This window comes from Pipistrellus hanaki (assembly GCF_964339955.1).
Source record: "Pipistrellus hanaki genome assembly, chromosome: 2".
NCBI lineage: Eukaryota > Metazoa > Chordata > Mammalia > Chiroptera > Vespertilionidae > Pipistrellus > Pipistrellus hanaki.
In genome coordinates this window covers 50,606,416-50,626,139 of record NC_140504.1, presented here as the reverse complement: position 1 = coordinate 50,626,139, position 19,724 = coordinate 50,606,416, and the positions used below count along the sequence as shown (strand labels likewise).

Genomic DNA, 19,724 nt, shown 5'->3' with positions numbered 1-19,724 from the left:
TCCCTTCCTCTCTGAAATCAAAATACATAAAAAAAAAAAAAGACAAGCTTTTATTATGTGAAAAATTTACTTTCATAAAACACCTTATTCCATGACAGTATCTAATAACTTGACCTAGATAACATTCCCTAACTTGATTACCTTCTTTTACAGACATGATTCCAAATGGACTTTGGCACCTTTCCAAGTAGCAAATCTACCTTAAGATGACTGAACTTTTTCATATGACAAAGGCTAAGAAAGCAATTAAAATCCATGGCAGCTGAAGATACAATACTTCACACCACAAAGCTTATCTGGAAAGGAGCCACATTTATATCGATATTAGAAGCTCTGATATTTTTACTGGAATTCTATCATATTACTTAGTAGTAATTCCTGTACAAATCCCCAATCTAATGTGATACATATCCAAGTATTCATCATGGCAAAATTCAAGATTTGGAAAAGGTGCTGGGGTAAAGTGGAGTCTTTTAACCACAATAAATTATAATTCTTTGATAAATTTCAAGATATTTTTAAGAAACGTAAAACAAGCAGCATGCAGATTTATAAACAGGAAATAAGCTTTCCTTGCTTTTCATACAAAAGGGCAGGAAGAGTTTAATGAAAAATCAGAAGTACAAATTTTAAACACATGCCTGAGAAAATAACTCATTGGCTAGGCCTCAAAGTCCCAAAACTCCAGATACAAAAACCATTTATCTGGAGACCACAGACCTGTGTTAAAAAACAGTGCACAACCACCTTCTGTCCCACTATACGTAACATGTCAAAACAACTGAGTTTGTTATTCTCACACCCCTGTCTGTTACACGTTATTTCTAGTCATTTCACCTTCCGAAGAATTCCCTGAAAAGACTGGTTCCAAATACTTTCTTATATAAAATGTACTTAGACTGGGCCAAATATGTCATCTAGCAACTGCAGAGATTATATAAATACTAATATAATACCTTTAGATATTAAAGTAATACATTATAAACAAATTTATCTCAAATAAAAAGCAAAATAGCCTAAAGTCTCTAAAAATCTGATCTATACTTAGAAACACCTAGGACAAATTACCAAATACACTCTACTATAAGATAACAGTCTGTGTTTTAGTCAGAATTTCAGAACACATTACACTCAAGAATAGTACCAGAAAAACATGATAATAACATACCAAAGAAAATGTAGAATTTACATATATTATGGTATTTATAGACTTGAAATAAATTCCTCATAGATCAGCAGTGAACCCAAAGTAGCATAATCACTATCACAATCATTTTAGAAATTTATTTTTCCCTCCAAACCTGGTATTGTTCTATAATGGAGAACCTAATTTGTTAATGTAAAAAACAAAAAGTATCATATAAATTGCTCAGAAAAACATTAACCCCAAGAAAAGAGAGATTTCAGAAAATATGAATTTAAAATGCCAAAGATTATGAAAAAAAAAACAAAAAAACACACACACACCACATAACAAATTAAGTATGACCAGTAACTAAGGAAATTAAAATGTAAACTATACTGAGATGCCCATAAACTACAAAAAAAGCAAAAGTCTCATACTCAAGGCTGATGAAAGTGTAGACAGACACCTCAGGCCATTGCAGGTAGCAACTGGAACATTTCTGGAAAGAGTGACATTATCGAGAAACCTTTTGATGCCTGGACATGTGGCTCAGTGGCTGAGCACTGACCTACGAACCAGGAGGTCACGGTTCGATTCCCAGCCACAGGGCACATGTCCAGGTTTCAGCCTCGATCCCCAAGTGTGGGGCATGCAGGAGGCAGCCGATCAATGATTCACTCTAATCACCGATGTTTCGATCTCTTTCTCCCTCTCCCTTCCTCTCTGAAATCAATAAAAATGTTCTTTAAGTCCATGCCTTATGATTCAGGAGTGCACAAATATCTATATACAAACATTTGAAGTGCAATATGATTTAAAATGAAGATAAAGAGAATACAAATTTCCAACAACAGAGCAGTCATTGAATATCATGTGATATCTTGTAGGCAGTGCAGGCAGGCAGGCGGTGTAATGTGCAGAGGCTTCTCCGGGAACTGCATGCACTCTGAGGAAGAGGCCCTTGTGCAGAAAAGGCTGCTTTTTTCCTTTGAGCCCAGTAAGCCACCAGGAGCCCTTCTTAGTAGGTGACCTTTTTCTTCTTCTTCTCAGGGTTCACATAATCCAATCGCCTCCTGCCCCAATCAGGGTAGCTTCCCATTGTTATTTTCCAACCTCCAGATCTTTGCAATCACAGTTCCCTTTCCCTTGGATGTTCTTCCCATACACTCTCCTCAGCCAAATCCATTCAGGTTAGGACTTTTCTGATCCCCCATCAGAAGACAAGGCTCTTCCTGTCAGGCCACACCTGCTTGGATGTATCTCAGACCCAGCAAAGAGCACTCAGGGTAAAGGGTGGGCTGCTCCCGGTTACCATGGGGATCCCAGGCTCCGGGCAGGCTACAGTACAGGCTGTGAGGGCATCACAGAGGCAAAAGTGCTGACCATGGGTATGACATACATCCTGCAGGCATATCCTGAGGAAAGGTTTGGGGCTGCTATGACCCAGGCAACTACCAAAGGAGCTATCTGTTGCCTGTAAGAGTCCACACAGTTTGGGGGTTTTGAAGATCTGAGCAAGATGCCTGGGGCAGCTGATGCTAAAGCCACGGTCTGGCCAGGAAGTAGCAGGGGGTAGGCGCCTGGCCTTTGGGCTAGGGTCTGGCGTCCAAATGCAGATCAAAGGAGCCAACATCACCACCAAACGCCCCAAACAGCCTCACCAGCAAACTGTGGGGGTGGAAGGCACAATTAGGTGTACCTGGCTGCCCCATCATACATGGGATGCAAACCATAGGCTGTGAGCATCACCATATGACAAAATAAAGTTATGTAGCTAGTAACACCCTTATAAAACCATTAATAACTTTAAGTGTAAAAATAGTTTACACACACTTCAAGTGTTAAAAATCTGGAAATTCTATATATCTACAAATTTGAAAACAGAAAGGGACTATAGCAGAAAACTAAGGTAGTTACCTTTAGGAAACATGACCATGGGTTTTTTTAATCTCTCTATTTTTCAAATTTTTCTCTAACAGGCACACTTATGTATCCCAAAAGCAGTGGTATGTTGGTAAATGTTTAACAACAGGTTAAGAAGTCATGGGGCTGGGAAGGGTTTACTGATTTCTGTAGTGTAATTATTCTCATCATGGCTAATTTTAACCTACCAATGGTTTTAGCCCTGGCTTGCAAAATTCCTGAAAACTTAGCAATTAGCTCTGGCAAGCCAGTACCAACTGGTTCCAGCACACCACTGGGAATCCAAAAGTATACAAAGATATAAATGGTAATTATGACTAAAATCACATATGCAAAAACAATTAGCCATCAAAAAATAAAGAGGTCATGTTATAATATGATCTTTTTAAAAAAGCCTTCTTCACTATATGAGGAAAGTACACCCAAAAGGTATTTATTGAGTCTCTTATTGTACCTACTATTCCAGGCTCTTGGGATATACCTGTGAAGAAAATAAAGTCCCTGTACTTATGAAGCTTACATTCTATTCATATACATACTTTTTATTGGTTTCAGAGGAAAGGAGAGGGGGGAAGAGAGAAACATCAATGATGAGAGAGAATCATTCACTGGCTGCCTCCTGCAGGCCCCCTGTTCGGATTGAGCCTGAAACTCAGGCATGTGCATGTGCCCTGACTGGGAATCGAACTATGACCTTTATAGGTCAACGCTCAACCACTGAGCCACACTAGCTAGGCTTACATTCTATTCTAATACAGGTATTTCACAACCTTTTCCTGATGAAAAATTGGTACTGAATTTTCCTAAAACCGTAATATTAAAATAAAATTAATATAAATGAAAAGCAGGGCATTGCATACTATCTGCCAGGTTTTAAAGAGAAAGACAAAGGGAAAGAAAAGTTTGCTTTTAGAAAAAAGACACAGTGAAAGCAAAGTGAAAAAATTTAAAGCAATGGCCCACCACCTCCATGCAGGCATGTACCCCTTCCTCCTAGCTGCTGATGCAACATTCCAACTTTGCTAACCCACACGATACTTTATACAGCTGCCTCTGGTCCAGTCACCTTCCTGCCCGTATGATTAACCAACAGTTTGGGGTTAATAGGTTAGGGACTACCACCTTCATATATTCTCTTACTTTTGCAGGAGAACGTTGCTTCCGTTTCTTCTTTTTCTGTAAGTCTACTGGCTCTCTGATTTGTTTTTTATCTCTCATCAGTTGCTCAGATACATCAGTAAAAGTAATTTCCTGCTTTACACTTATCTGTTAAAAAAAAAGAAAGCCAATTTTAGAAATAAAGTCCATTGTGACAAAAAAAACAACAACAGAAAAAACACAACACTGCATGTTTAATCCTTTGCTAATCCTACATAAATATGGCTCCCTGGATTATCTGAGTGTATGCAAGTAAATAGCTCGGCGAAGAATTCATTAATAGGTAACTAAAAAATAAGAAGCAAGAGTATATAAACTGAGGGATAAACTAAGATTTTACAAACAATTATCTGGAAAAAATAATAAAGAAGTCCTGGAAAAAGATGATTACAAGACCTACCGGAATAAAGTGGAAGTCAACAGAAAAATCAATTTCATTCCCACATTTAAGAAAAGTGATGCTAAAGTTAAAAGCACACTAAAAAGGTTAAATCCAAGAAAAAAAAAATCAATAAAATAGTCAATAAATATAGAACACAATAAATATAGAACTACTACAATAAAATTAAGTATCAATAATATTATCTATCTTCAGATCTCAGTTTTCACAGATATGAAGAGTTATTTGTCCTAAAAAAAAGAATACAGTAAACGTTCAATTTTGCTGACCAAATTTAATGGACTTTGGATTTAACAGACAAAATTTCCAGTCCATAAGTCATAGGTGAAAATTAACATCCTATTAATTTTAAAATGTTTTTAACCAAGATTTGCTTATAATTAACAGGTGTATTTTTTTGTTATTTTTAACAAACTTTAGCAAATAGGCCGTATGTTAGTAAAAGCACTATAATAATTGCATCAACATAAATAAATATTACATATCTACAACTATAGTCTACATATTAAACCCAAGAGTCACTGTCCATAAACAATGTTTAGTGAATGATCACACCTACCACTCTCAAGTGGTAACTGGTTCTGCTATCTCAGGGGCGTGGTGTGCCTTTCCAGGCAGTTTTGGCTTGTGCTGGGTGATGTTCCAGCCTGCGCTAAGCCACGCCCTAGCCATGTGCATTTGTTTACTCACAGTGGCTGGTGAGTAGAATCACTTATATTCACTATAAATTTGAAATTACCGTAATACATGCAGGAAACTTTTCTGTGAAATTACACTTTTCACACATAGTTAATTTTAATGACACAAATGCGTCTATATAAGTAAAAATAGGTAAATTAATTAATTTGTCAAAATTTTAATATACCCATTTGGAACACATACTTTATCATATAACGAGGCCTGGTGCACGAATTGGTGCGTGGGTGGGGTCCAGCCGGCCCTCCCTGATCAGGGCTGATTGGTCCGGGCCGGCTCCACCCCGATGGGGGGAAGAGAGGGAGGCGGGTCAGGGGCGGGGCTTGCCAGGGGAGGGGCCACCAGTTGTTGGCTGGCTGGCCCCATCCCCTGGTCAAACTCCTAGCTGAAGGTATAATTTGCATATTAGCCTCTATTATAGACTTTCTGCTTTAAGACACTCCATCACCCAAATTAGTCCCTTATATGAGGTCTTAATGTACATAGGCACACTGTTAACATTGTGAAAGCAGATCCAAATCTAAATATTGTCAATGGACCAAAGCATTATGAATGTTAATAGGCACATAGCAAGTTACATTTTTAGAATGCTCCAATAGGCTATCGCTGATAAATGGAATAAAGTAATCTCCTCTCTAATCAACTACACATTAAAGTATATGGTCCCGCCTAAGGTGTAAAGAAAAGATGTCAGTAAATCAAAAAACTTTAAGTGATGGGTATAATAATTCGGCTAGAAAAAGTGAGTTACAAAAAGTTTAAAGAAGCACAACAAAAAAGACACTAATTTACCCATAAGTTATTTACTCTTTTCTTGAGAACTATCTTTAAAAGAAAATGAAGTTCTCTTTACAAGAAAAGTGTTACTTTTCGCCTATGTCAAACGAAATGTAATTAATCAAAGCAACCATCTACACCTGGGTGATATCTGAAAAGATTGGTTTGCTAGATTTTCAAAACATATTTATTAAAGCAGCATGGAAAGAATAAACTAGGAAGTATGGTAATTTCTTAGAAAACAAAAACAGCCGTGGTGGGTGTGGCTAAGTTGGTTGAAGCATCATCCCATGCAGCAAAGGGTCTCGGGTTTAATTCCTGGCTGAGGTGCATACAGGATGGCAACTGACGGATGTTTCTCTTACATCAATGCTTTTCTCTCTCTCCTCTCTCTCTAAAATCAATAAAAACATATTCTCAGGTGAGGATTTAAAATATAATTAAAAAAAAAAAAAAACACAAAACACCTGCTGGTTTCTTCCTCATCACCCATTTTACTATTTTACCTAGACCCCTGTGAAACCAAATGTCTACGTTTGGGGGGTAAATTTCAATGCTGCTCTTACTACCAAACCAGAGGTACCATTAATGCTGTCACAAACATCCTGCCCATCCTTCTTTCATAGAGTGACTAAACCCAGGCATTTCTCCACCTAAAACTTTAAGACTCTTCTACTGATTGAAGCTCCCTCTGCGTCTCCCACTCTGAAAGTGGGGAAGCTGGTAGGCATATTCCCGTGTCATATCTTCCCTCTACACGCATGTAACTTCTTCCTCGGCATCCTTAGAAAGCTCTGAGTGCTATAGTATCAGTACTTCCTCACCCCTTACCATGGTCAAAGCTGGTTCTTTCTTGCTAGTTATAAAATATATCTCATAATTATTCTGAACAGATTCTAAATATAAGATTCTCCTCCATCAACAAAACAAAAAGTCAACCTAGTGAATGGAAGAAGATATTCACCAATGATATATCCAATAAGCAACTAATACCCTTATCTTAACTTTATTTTTAAAATATATTTTATTGATTTCATAGAGAAAGGAAGAAGGAGAGAGAGACAAAAACATCATCAATTGGCTACCTCACACACATCCCCCACTGGGGACCAACCCCACAACCCGGTTCATAGGTTAATGCTCAACCACTGAGCCACATTGCCCAGGCTAATCCCCTTATTTTTAAAGAAGTTATTTATAAAAATCTCATATAACGCCCTCCCCAAAAACAAACAATCCAATTAAAAAGAAAGCAGAGGACCTGAATATACACATCTCCAAAGAGGATATACAGATGGCCAACAGACATATGAAAAGATGTTTAATGTCACTAATCATCAGAGAAATGCAAATTAAAATCACAACCAGATATCATCTCATACCTGAGAGAACAGCTACCATCTACAAATCAACAAATAAGTTTGGTAAGAATGGGAAAAAGAGAAAGTTTGTGTACTGTTGGTAGGAATGCATATTGGTGGAGCCACTATGTAAAACAGGATGGGGAGGATTCTCAAAAATTAAAAATGGAACTGCCTTGTAACACAGAGATTTCACTTCTGAGCATATATCCAAAGAAAACTAAAACACTAATTTGAAAGTATATATGCACCCCTATATTCACTGCAGCATTATTTACTGTAGTCAAGATATGGAAGCAACCCTAGTACCCATCAGCACGCAAGTGGACATAAAAACAGTGGGACATATATACAATGGAATATTAGACATAAAAAAGAATGAAATCTTATAATTTGTGACACTATGGATGGACCTAGAGAGTATTATACTAAGTGAAGTAAGTCAGACAGAAAAAGACAAATGCCATATGATTTCACTTATATGTGGACTCTAAAGAACAAAATAAAGGAACAAACAAAACAGGAAAAGATTTATAGATACAGAGACCGGACTAATGGTTGCCAGAGGGGAGAGGGATTCAGAGGCTGAGTAAAAAGGTGAAAGGATTAAGAAGATTGGTAGTTACAAAATAATCAATGGGGATGTTAACTACAGCATCTATATATATTAAAGCCTAAACAAGCGAACAACCAGTCAACCAGTCACTGTGACACGCACTGACCACCAGGGGCAGATGCTCAATGCAGGAGCTGACCCTTGGCGGTCAGTGCGCTCCTACAGTGGAAGCACAGCTCAGCTGACCTACCTGTCCCAGTGGTCCACCAGCCCGGTGGCAGCCACTCACTCCCTCAGTAGTTCTGCAGGTCCAACCTCCAGAGAACGGGCCAGGCATCGATGGACACATGCTGCCAGCACCATCCCAACAGCATTGCCACCGGCCTCCTGGAAGTCAGCCTCAGGCACTGCAGCCGCTTCCCCTCCCAAGATGCTCAGCAAGGAAGAAACTATACAAAAGCGGCCACCAGATGGCTCCAGACAGCCGGTGCAAAAGTCAGCAGGATGGATCTGGATCCCCGGCCAGCAAGGCAGTCCCACCAGCTGCCCGGAGGGCAGATAGCGTCCTGGGACCTCCCCCCACCCCCTTTTGGACAGGCGCCAGACACAGGGCTCTCACAGCTGGTGAGCACCACTGCAGCAGCACAAGCTTCTCCCAATGGGGGCTGACTAGGCACAATGGGGCCGGGATGGGCAGGAGTGGCAGGCAGGAGCACCAGGCGGCATTGGACTGCCAGTTTGGGTCCAATCCCCAAAGGCCACCCTGAGAGCCTCCATAAATTTGTGCACTGAGCCTCTAGAAGGGAACATAATCAATAATCCTATCTAATAAAAGAGTAACATGCAAATTAACCATCACTCTGCTACAACCATCAGCCACACCTACAGGCCAACCAGAGCAAGTATGCAAATTAACCCAACCAAGATGGTTATGTCCACAGAGCGAGCAGGAGGGAGGTTTGGGTTTCCCAGGAAATTGAGGAAGCAAATTCACACACTCTGGCAGACCCAGACCTCCACTCAAAGGTAGAAAGTTTCAATTATAGAAGATACATAAATTCCAACAGAAATAGCAGCAGCCACAGAGCTGCAGAGAGCAAGAGGCTAGGGTTGCCCTGAGCAATAGAGGAAGCCAAGCTTCTGCAACTGCCGGCCACTGAGCAAGCAGGAGGCTTGGCTCTGCTCCAGGCTACAAAATTTCAATTGTAGAAGATAAATAAACCCCAGATACCAGGGCCTCCACTTGGGTCACGGGAGGGCGTGGCCAACCTGCAAACCACCACAGGTGCTCTTGCTCAAGCCGGCCCATGCCCCAAGGGAACCCCCACCCTGATCCAGGACACCCTTTAGGGCAAACCAACTGGCCCCAACCCATGCACCAGGTCTCCATCCTATCTAATAAAAGAGTAATATGCAGATTGACCATCATTCCAACACACAAGATGGCTGCCCCCATGTGGTCAAAGATTCTGCCCCCAAGTGGACACAAGATGGCCACCAGGGAAGGGAAGTTGAAAGGAACCAGGCCTGCAAGGGAGGGTAGTTGGGAGTGATTAAGCCTGTAGGGGAGGGCAGTTAGGTGCCGGAAACCAATCATTGTCTCACTAACAGAAAGAGGCTGGTCAACCTCGAAGCTCTGAAAGGTCAGAGCCAACCACACCCTATCTAATTGAGACAATAGTAACTGAGGCAATTTCCTCATCTTGTAATCATGTAAATTCTTACTGATGAGATAATCCGCTTATTACCTGCCTAAGGGCTATGGGTGTTTCCAAAAGCTGCTTAAGAGTAATGGGTGTATCCCATAGCAGCCTCAAGAAAAGGGATAGCAAGGCCAGAACCTAGACAGTCTTCCCACTAGAGGTTGACTCCCACCTGGCCCCCCATTTGTCCCAAATTAACTCTTTTCTAGTCTCTCTTCATTTTAGTGTGAGGCCTCCTCCAGAAACCGGACCCTGAGTGGGCCCTAATCACGTGGGTCGTGTTAGGGTTCCCACAGTTGGGGGTGACCAGGCCAGCAGAGCATGGAAGTTGGGGGTGACCGGCCTGCAGGGAAGGGCAGTTGGGGGGGGGGGGGGGCCCAGGCCTGCAGGGGAGAGCAATTGGGGGGACCTGGCCTGCAGGGGAGGGCAATGAGGGGTGACCAGGCCTGCAGGGGAGGGCAGTTAGTGGCAAACAGGCTGGCAGGGGAGCAGTTAGGCATCAATCAAGCTGGCAGGGGAGTGGTTAGGGATGATCAGGAAGGCAGGCAGGCAAGTAGTTGAGAGCTAGCAGTCCTAGATTGTGAGAGAGATGTCCAACTGCCCATTTAGGCCCAATCCATTGGGCAGTCGGACATCCCTTGAGGGGTTCCAAATTGGAGAGGGTGCAGGCTGGGCTGAGGGACAACCCCTCACAAATTTTGTGCACCGGGCCTCTAGTATTGTAATAACTAGGTATGGTGCCAGGTGGGTATTTGAAATACCAGGAGATCACTTGTAAAGTATATGATTATCTAACCACTATACCTGAAACTAACACAAAATGATAGTGAATGTAAAGTGTAATTGAAAAATAAAATTTAAAATAGTCTCCTTCTCAAAGGTCTTCACATGTAAAAGGGGAATTTTGATGCATTACCAAAAATAAATAAACTAATTCAAAACAGCACATGTTAGGCTCAACCTAAATGAATGGAACAGAGTATAAGGACAGGAATGAAAGTGAGAAATTAATCAAGATCTGATATAATTGCAAAAGGCTTCATGGATGAAGCAGAATTACAACTTTATCAGTATATCCCTCATTTATTTTTTTTTTCTTCCCAAAACTTCTATTCTTCTTGACTTCTTTCTTCCAGACTCAATGTTAAAAAGTGATACAACAAATGTAATTGTACCTAAAATAATGTTGCCAGACCCAGTAGGCAATGAATAAATATTTGCTTAGCAAATTTTGGTCTACCCAACTCCCAAAAAAGGTGACTCCTCAGAAAGAACTTGTCCTCTTCAGTCTCAATGTCCTGCATTCATATCCAGCAGCATCCAATTCATTTCAATTAACCTTATCAACCTTGCTATTTTAGGGTATTATCATCTCCCCAATATGTTCTTCCATGAATAAATTAATATAAAACTGTTTTCTTGTCATTTCCCCAAATAGGGATCTATCCTAACTCCTTGTTGCCCATGGTATAATTATATTCTCCCAGCTCAGCTTTCAAGATTCTTTATGATGTACTTTATAGACTTAGGACACTTGACAGAAGTATCTGTCTTTAACAAACTCTACTCTCCTTTCAATTATCAATTTTAATTTTTGATATTCTCATTCATCTTCCTGTCTCTGTTTGAATAAAAAGTCGTGGTATCTTTGTGCTTTCCTTTTTACTCTGTGCTATGATTCCATTCCTATCCATCTCCAAGACTCTGCTGCTTCACTGTCTCCAAAATAATCTCATACTCCACCAGTCACTTTTCTGCCACTTAAACTTTCCTTATAAAAAACTTCTCCAAAATCTTCTAACAAACTTCCTTCTTCTTAAGGCCAAACGTCTTGAAAGAAGTGAGCATGCAGACAAAACAACTGCTCCCAAATTTATTCTAAGAGAAAAAGTACTACATAGCTAAATAAAAAAGGATGTGGTTAACTATCACTAGGAGGAATTTGTTCCAAAATACTGCTAGGAAACAAGTTGAATCAAGGTCACCACAAATAGAGTAAGTGTTAAAACATAAAAAGAAAGATATAACACAATTTATTGTACTACAAACATGCTCTCTAAAGAAAGAATAGCAATATTTGGAAGTATTCATGGAGTCCAAAAAAGAAGAAATTTAAAATCAAGCATATATGTGTGCACGTGTGTGTGTGTGTGTGTGTGTGTGTGTGTGTGTGTGTGTGTGTGTTTGGGTGTGTGTGTTTCCAGATGATTTTGGCAAGAAGAGTTAGGGGTAGCCAGACAACAGGAAGATTTCTGATTCAAAGCTCACCAAGCCACAGAACAGGGTGGGGACAGGCAGTAGCAGACTGATGGACAGTCCTTTGTGTGAATCATGAACCATAACCCTCCCTTCAGTCTAAACTATGATTGCAAGCACAATTTTGAAAGGAACTATATTTATCAGAGTTTGAGAAAGTCAACAACTATCTTTCAATAACAAAAAGGTTAAGGAGTCTACAATAAAAAAAAAAAATTCTAATCTACTTCCTTATGATATTTCTCACTATAAATTTGCATTTGGTTTGCTATATCAGCATCTTATAATTTAGACAATCTATAGAGGAATATGCACACGACTGAACAGTAGGCTGTGTGGGGTGACCAGGCAAGCAGGGGGTCAGATGGGGGTGACCAGGCCAGCAAGGGGGACAGTTGGGGGCCACCAGGCTGGCGGGGGGGGGAGGGGGGGAGGAGTTAGAGGCTACCAGGCCAGCAGAGGAGGACAGTTGGGGGTGACCAGGCCAGCGAGGGGGAGTTAGGAGCGATCAGGCAGGCAAGCAGGTGTGCAGTTAGGAGTCAGAGGTCCTGGATTGTCTGACTGCCTAAACCGGCAGCTGGACATTCTCCAAGGGGAGACTACGGGACACATTCCCCCACCCATGCACGAATTTTGTGCACCAGGCCTCCAGGCCTCTAATCCTATATAATAAAAGCCTAATATGTCAAGTGTCCAGTTGTCCGGTCAGCCATTCAATCAAAAGCATAATATGCTAATGATATCTTAAGGCCACTCAACTGCTCACTATGAGTGCACTGACCACCAGAAGGCAGATGCTCTGACCAGTAGGTTAGCTTGCTGCTAGAGTCGGCAGATTGGGACTGAGTGAGACAGGCCAGACACACCCTGGAGCCCTCTTGTGGTCCTCCCGGCTGGCCAACCTCCCGTGTCCCTCCCCAGCCCCAATAGTGCACCGGTGGGGTCCCTTGGCCTGGCCAGCACCCTCTTGCAATCTGGGACCCCCTCAGGGGATATTAGAGAGCCAGTTTCAGCCTGATCCTACAGACCAGACAAAGGGATCAAGTTATCCTACCTGAAATAGTGCTGCCCATCCCAGTCCTACCTATCTCACCGGGAAATTCTATTCTCAACTTCCTAACATCATGATTTAAGTTCTCCCCTGTTCTCATGGCAGTTGTTCTGGATCCATCCCTCTAGTATATCTTTTATCCCACCTCTATTTTGTAAGAGTTTCAGTGGTTCGCAAATGTGGTCCAGGAACTCCTGAATGTCCCTGACACACTTTCAGGTGGTCCACAAGATCAAAAAAGATTTTCATAATACCTGTTGTTGTTTTTTTCACTTTCCTCTCACAAACACACGGTGGTATTTTGCAGAAGCTAACTACATGTGCTGTCAACAGAGGTGGAATGAATTAGCAAATTTGAGAATCCAGTTCTCTTAATAAGCCAGACAATAAAAAGATTTGTAAAATTGTAAAACAAGTGCTAGATTTTGTTTTAAAAAAAATAGGGTTAGATTTCATTTAAAATGTTATATGTTAACATATAAGAGAACCTGTTGTTTATAAATTATTAAGTAAAATTTTAAATTTCTCAGTTTTTATTTCTAAAATAGCAAATATTGATATATAACTAACATAAGCAAGAGCTGTTAGGAATCCTTTTCAAGAGTAAAGGATACCAGAAATTTTGAGGACCACTGACCAAAATACTTAACTATATTCTGCAATCCCTGCTTCTCCATTCAATCATTTTTTTTTAACACGGATGTCAGGGCCCCAGCAACATAATGAAATTACTATAGATGTGTGTGCATGTGGGGTTTAGTAGACATACATGTATTTCCTAGCACTGTCTGCTGAGATCACCAAGGAGTGATGACATTCAACACACCTAGCACCCAAAACTTTAGTTTCTAAATACCATGATCCAAATAAAAGAACTGGGGCTCCTTGAACTGACTGAATCCAAAGCTGGGTAGAGGAAAATATAAGACAACCCTGGGACATCCTGTGGTGCCAGAAGTGAAAATGCCTGAAAAGGGATCAGCACATGTCAAAGGACACAAACCAATCTGAAAGAGTTCCTAATGGGCAAGGCTGGGACAATTTGAGCAACAAAATAAATAGTGTCAATATTGGATTATAAGTTACAGAAAATAATGGATAGCCATCCTATATAATAAAAAGCTAATATGCAAATCGACCGAATGGTAGAACTACTGGCCACTATGACGCGCACTGACCACCAGGGGACAGATGCTCAACGTCGGAGCTGCCTCCTGGTCAGTGTGCTCCCACAGGAGAAGCATCAACGGCCGAAGAGTGCAGCAGCAGTGGCGGGAGCCTGAGCCTCTCACGCTTCCGTGGCAGCACTAAGGATGCCTGACTGACAGCTTTTTTTACTACCTGAAATGAGGCACTGGCAACACAATATCACTTCTGTGGGACTGACAAAAAATTCAGAGCCTCAAGCTAATCATGAGAAAGCATTAGACAAACTCAAACTGAGAAATTCTACAAAACAACTAATATTCATCAAGTATCAAGATTATGAAAGATAAGGAAAGACTGAGCAATGCTACATCATAAAGGAGACTTAAGAAGATACAACAACTAAATGCAATGTGGAATTCTGAATTGAATCCAGGTTTAGGAAAAGGCCATTAAGGGAAAAACAAATATAATTAAGGTCTATAAAACTACTAATGAATAGCATTTTACCAAATTTACCTTCCTGGTTTTGATAACTATAATATGGTTGAATAAGCTTAATATTAGAGGAAGCTGGGTGATGGGTTTATGTGAGCTCTGTACTATTATAATTTTTTTCTATCTACAAAAATATTTAGCATTCCAACTTAACAAATTGTATATATTAAATATGTGCAGACTTTTGTATATCAGTTATACCTCAATAAAGCTGTTTTTAAAATATTCAATATTTATATGGTATCCTACAAATTTGTGATTCCTCAGCATAATAAATTAAGACGTATCTAACATTTACTATGTGCCAAACACTGTCCCAGTTGCTAGAAGACAGTGGTTGGAAGAGTTGGGGGCGAGGTCCATGGTTTCTAGACTTGTACTCTATTGCGTGTAATCCTATATTAACACTATGAGATTAGTTCTTTTCATCTCATCCTAAAAATAAGAAAACTAAGGTTAGGTTACAAGTAAAATCCCATTAAGAGGGGAAACCAAAATTTAAACAAATCTTCCAAACCTAGCAACTCAGATTCAGACTATTGTGATCTGTGAATTACTTTTTATCCTTATGTTACCAACAAGAAAACTAAAACCTCTGGGAATTAAGAATCTTACCCAAACATTAAGTTTCAAAACTAGGACTTTAAACTAAGATTGTTATTTCCATTAATAAACCTAATTATTCAAACTTACTTAAAAATCACTTTTGCATGAACATATTTTATTTTTACACACATGAACTATAGTTTGCCAGAATGTGCAAACAGTTTCTAGTGGTTCTATAATATCTACTATTAAAGGAAAATAAAATAATTTTTAAAAGAGCAAAGTAGACAAAAACACCAGTAATATTTACATGAAGCATAAGAATTGAGTTTTAATCCCTCCTCTTCCAATTGCTATCTGGGTAAACTCGGCTTCCAGAGATAGAATGGCAAAGCAAGAAAAGCACAGGTTGGAGTTAAAGGAAACACATCTAATTCTAAACAGTAATATTAGCAGGAAAGCTGATCAACTAAATTTTAATCATTTGAAACTTTTTTCACCTGGAAAATGGAGGAAATAATGCTCATGGAATTTCTACAGAGTTAAAGAAATTACATACATAAAACATCAACTGTAGTACACAGCAGTACATAATAGATTCTTGATGTCACTTATTATCATTATCATTTTCTCATCTATTAATTAGTGGCAGTAGTGATATCCATCCATACACATCAAAATATCAAATAACATCAAGAACATCTTAAAAACTTCCAAATTCTACTCAAATATTTATGGTTATTAATTATTATACAATTATAGATGAGTAATTCCTTAGATACAGAGTGTTACCAATTTCTACAAAACATCACTTAAACATTCTATTTTCTAAAACTCAATATTGCTAAAAATCATCTTTCCTTTCACATCAGAACTTCTATACTAATTCCCTGTCTTTCAATAAGCTATATTATCCCAGTCTCCTATCTAAAGACAACTTTTATTTTTCTTCTCCACTTCCAACCCAAAACCAAATCCTGTTGTTTTCCTCAACATCATATAAAAATCTAGAAATTATATGTCACATTTCCTATTCTAGATCATTTATAAAGATATTAAGTTGGGAGTTTCATACTCTACTCAAGGGAGAACCGCTCAACTTCTCTTGCCTACAAACCGGCCAGTATAAACCTAGAACCTTAAAAAACCTTGGCTCAGTGGATGGAGCGTTGGCCTACCAACTGAGGGGTCCCGGGTTTGGTTCCAGTCCAGGGCGCATGCCCAGGCTGCGAACTAGATCCCCGGTAAGGGCGGTGCAGGGGGCGGCCTACCGGTGATTCTATCTCATCACTGATGTTTCTATCTCTCTCTTTCCCTCTCTGAAATCATCAATAAAAATATATATTTTTTTAAATGTATATTGAATAATCACATGACAAAAATGTCTACATATAACATCACATTATAACTTTTAAAGTGCAAATAGTCTACTAAGTCTAGTTTTCAATAAATAGTGAAATAAATTACAATACAGTTATATGACATTATGCAGTTAGAAATCTTACTTTTGAATAACATCGATGACAGTGAAATATTCATGCTTTAAGGTTAAGTTATGAACAGATAGACTTACAATTTATACAAACACAAATACATATGCATGTAACAAATTTTATACAAATACACAAATACATCACAAAAAATAAAAAAGGAAACACTAAAATGCTAACAATGAAATGTTAGTAGTTTAGTAAAATCACAGCTATTTTTATCTTCTCTAGACTTTTCAAATTTTTTAGCATTTCCTCAAACAAGTATGTGTTACTTCATAATCTTAAAAAAGTATTAAGTTCAGTCTTAATATAAATCCCTACCATTAACTTAAAAATTTATTTATCATTATCTCAATACTACAATAGTAGCTCAGTGCATGAAATTCGTGTACATTAAAAGGGGATTAATTTGAAGAAATAATTTAATATTGCTATTTGCCCTTTCTCTATAATAGAAGTGTCAGGGATGAAAGAAAATTAGTAAAATATATATATGAAAACCTTCCTCCTGCCAGAGTCAAGTCCCTGCCCACCTACATATGCCTCAAAATCATGTGAGACCAAGACCCAGCTCCCCCCCCACCCCTCACCGGGCTAGATCCAGACCCAGCCAGTCCCACCCTTGTCAAGCCCCACCGGGCAGGGGGCATAGCCTCAGGTCCCCTAGCCCTGCGCCAGGACAGGGGGGCTTGGCCTGAGGTCCCCCAGCCCACACTAGGGGAGGGGGCATGCCTTGAAGTCCCCTGTCAAGCCCTGCCAGGTGGGGGTACATGGCCTGAAATCCCGTCAAGCCCCACTCAATGGGGGGCATGGCCTGAGGTCCCCCATCAAGCCCCACCAGGTGGAGGGAAACAGCCTCAGGTCCCCTGGCTTGGCACCGGGAGGGGGACAAAGCCTCAGGTCCCGTCAGGCCCCACCGGCAGGGGGGTGCAGCCTCAGGTCCCCTGTTAAGCCCCACTGGGTGGGGGGCACGGCCTGAGTTCCCCCTGACCCAGCACTGGGGGTACACCTTGAGGTCCCTGTGAAGCACCACCAGGCAGAGCGGCACAGCCTCGGGTCCCCTGGCCCAGTGCTGGGGCAGAGGGTGTGGTCTGAGGTCCCCCAGCCTTGTGCTGAGATGGGGGGGCGCAGCATGAAGTCCCCTGTCAAGCCCCACCTGGTGTGGGGTGTGGCCTGAGGTCCCCTGCCTGGTGCTGGGGCAGGGAGAGCAGCCTAGCCCAACACCAGGACGGGAAGCACACCTTGATGCAGCCTGAAGTCCCATGTCAAGCCCTACAGGGTGGGGGACACAACTTGAATTCCCCTGTCAAGCCCCATGGAGGCAGGGGAGGGAGTAGCCTCAGGTCCCTGCTGATTGCTTGTTAAGGCTCCTTATGGGAACTTGGCCTCAGCTATGGGTGCAGCCATCTTTGTGAGGGAGTGATGGTCAATTAGCATATTCCCTCTTTATTAGATAGAATACTAAGTTGTTTTAAAAACTGCAACATTAGGCAGGAAAATAAAACAAAAAATTTCTATGAATGAATGGGGGAGGGGGGCATCAAATAAATCTTGATTCCTATCTCGTAATACCAAAAATCAATTCCAAACAGACTATTCACCTAAATGGGAGGGGGAAAAACACATAAAAGGTTCTAGAAGTTAACAAAGGAAAATATCCTAATGACCTTGGGGTAGGCAGAGAATTCTTTAATACCAACCAAAAGAAAAAAACTTATTCCTGGTAAAATGAACTTTATTAACATTAAGTTCTGTTTATTGAAGAGTAAAAAGGCAAATCACCATAGAAAAGATACATATTTATAAAACTAAAAAATAGATAAAGAACTCTTACTACAAATCTGTAAGAGAAAGAAACCTAATAGAAAAATAAGCAAAAGGTAAATATACCAAAAAAATTACAAAAAATACATCCAGCCGAGACCGGTTTGGCTCAATGGATAGAGCGTCGGCTTGGGGACTGAGGGGTCCCGGGTTCGATTCCGGTCAAGGGCATGTACCTTGGTTGCGGGCATATCACCGGTGGGGGGTGTGCAGGAGGCAGCTAATCGATGACTCTCTCTCATCGATGTTTCTAACTCTCTATCTCTCTCCCTTCCTCTCTGTACAAAATCAATAAAATATATTAAAAAAAAAAAATACATCCAAATTGCAAGTAAACATGAAAAGGAATTTGATTTCTTTAGTCATCAGTAAGATGAAACCTAAAAGCACATTGCAATACTACTACTAAATCACCAAAATGGCTAAAATTAAAAGCACTGACAATACCAATTTTCAAGAATATTGGAGCAGTTAGTATGAATTGGCAAAACTATTAGAAAAACTTCTGATAATATCTACTACAGGTGACCATATACCTACCCAGCATACTCAATCCTAAGTATATAACCAACAGAAATGACTCTATACATGCACCAAGACACATCCAAGAATACCCACAGCAGCACTCTTCGTAACAGTCAACCTCTTGAAACAATCTAAATATCTATACTAGAATAAAAACATCTTGATATATTTTTATACAACTGATAATTATACAGAAACTAGAGGCCCAGTGCACAAAATTCGTGCACGGGGTGCGGGCGCATGTGTGTCCTTCAGCCCAGCACGGACCCTCTCCAATTTGGGACCCCTTGCAGAATCGGGCCTAAACCAGCAGTCAGACATCCCTCTCCCAATCCAGGACTGCTGGCTCATAAACACTTGCCTGCCTGATTGCCCCAACTGCTTCTGCCTGCCTGACTGATAGCCCCTAAACACCTCTGCCTGCCTGTCCGATCACCCCAAACTGCTCCCCTGCTGGCCTGGTTGCCCCTAACTGTCTTCCTGTGCAGGCCTGGTTGCCGCCAACTGCCCTCCCTTGTCAGCCAGGTTGCCTTGGTCACTCCTAACTTCTCTCCCTTGCCAGCCAGGCTGCCGTGGGCAGCGCTCTCCGGGCAGGTGAGGAGGCACCCTGCCCCGTCCCACCCACCGGCCGCTCGGCACCTCTACGAACTCCCTACAGCATACATTGCTGCAGTATACCCGCTCC

General features: G+C 40.7%; 1 protein-coding gene across 8 annotated transcripts in view; it reads right to left on the bottom strand.

The window, feature by feature from the left end:
- The window catches only part of ZNF148 (zinc finger protein 148), a 128,067-nt gene that overhangs the window by 29,920 nt on the left and 78,423 nt on the right, over positions 1–19,724 (bottom strand). For all 8 annotated transcript variants that reach the window (XM_084871604.1, XM_084871606.1, XM_084871600.1 and 5 more), the window contains one exon: positions 4,190–4,315. In XM_084871604.1, coding sequence (XP_084727730.1) covers positions 4,190–4,315 — 126 coding nt within the window. The remainder of the gene's footprint in view (positions 1–4,189; positions 4,316–19,724) is intronic.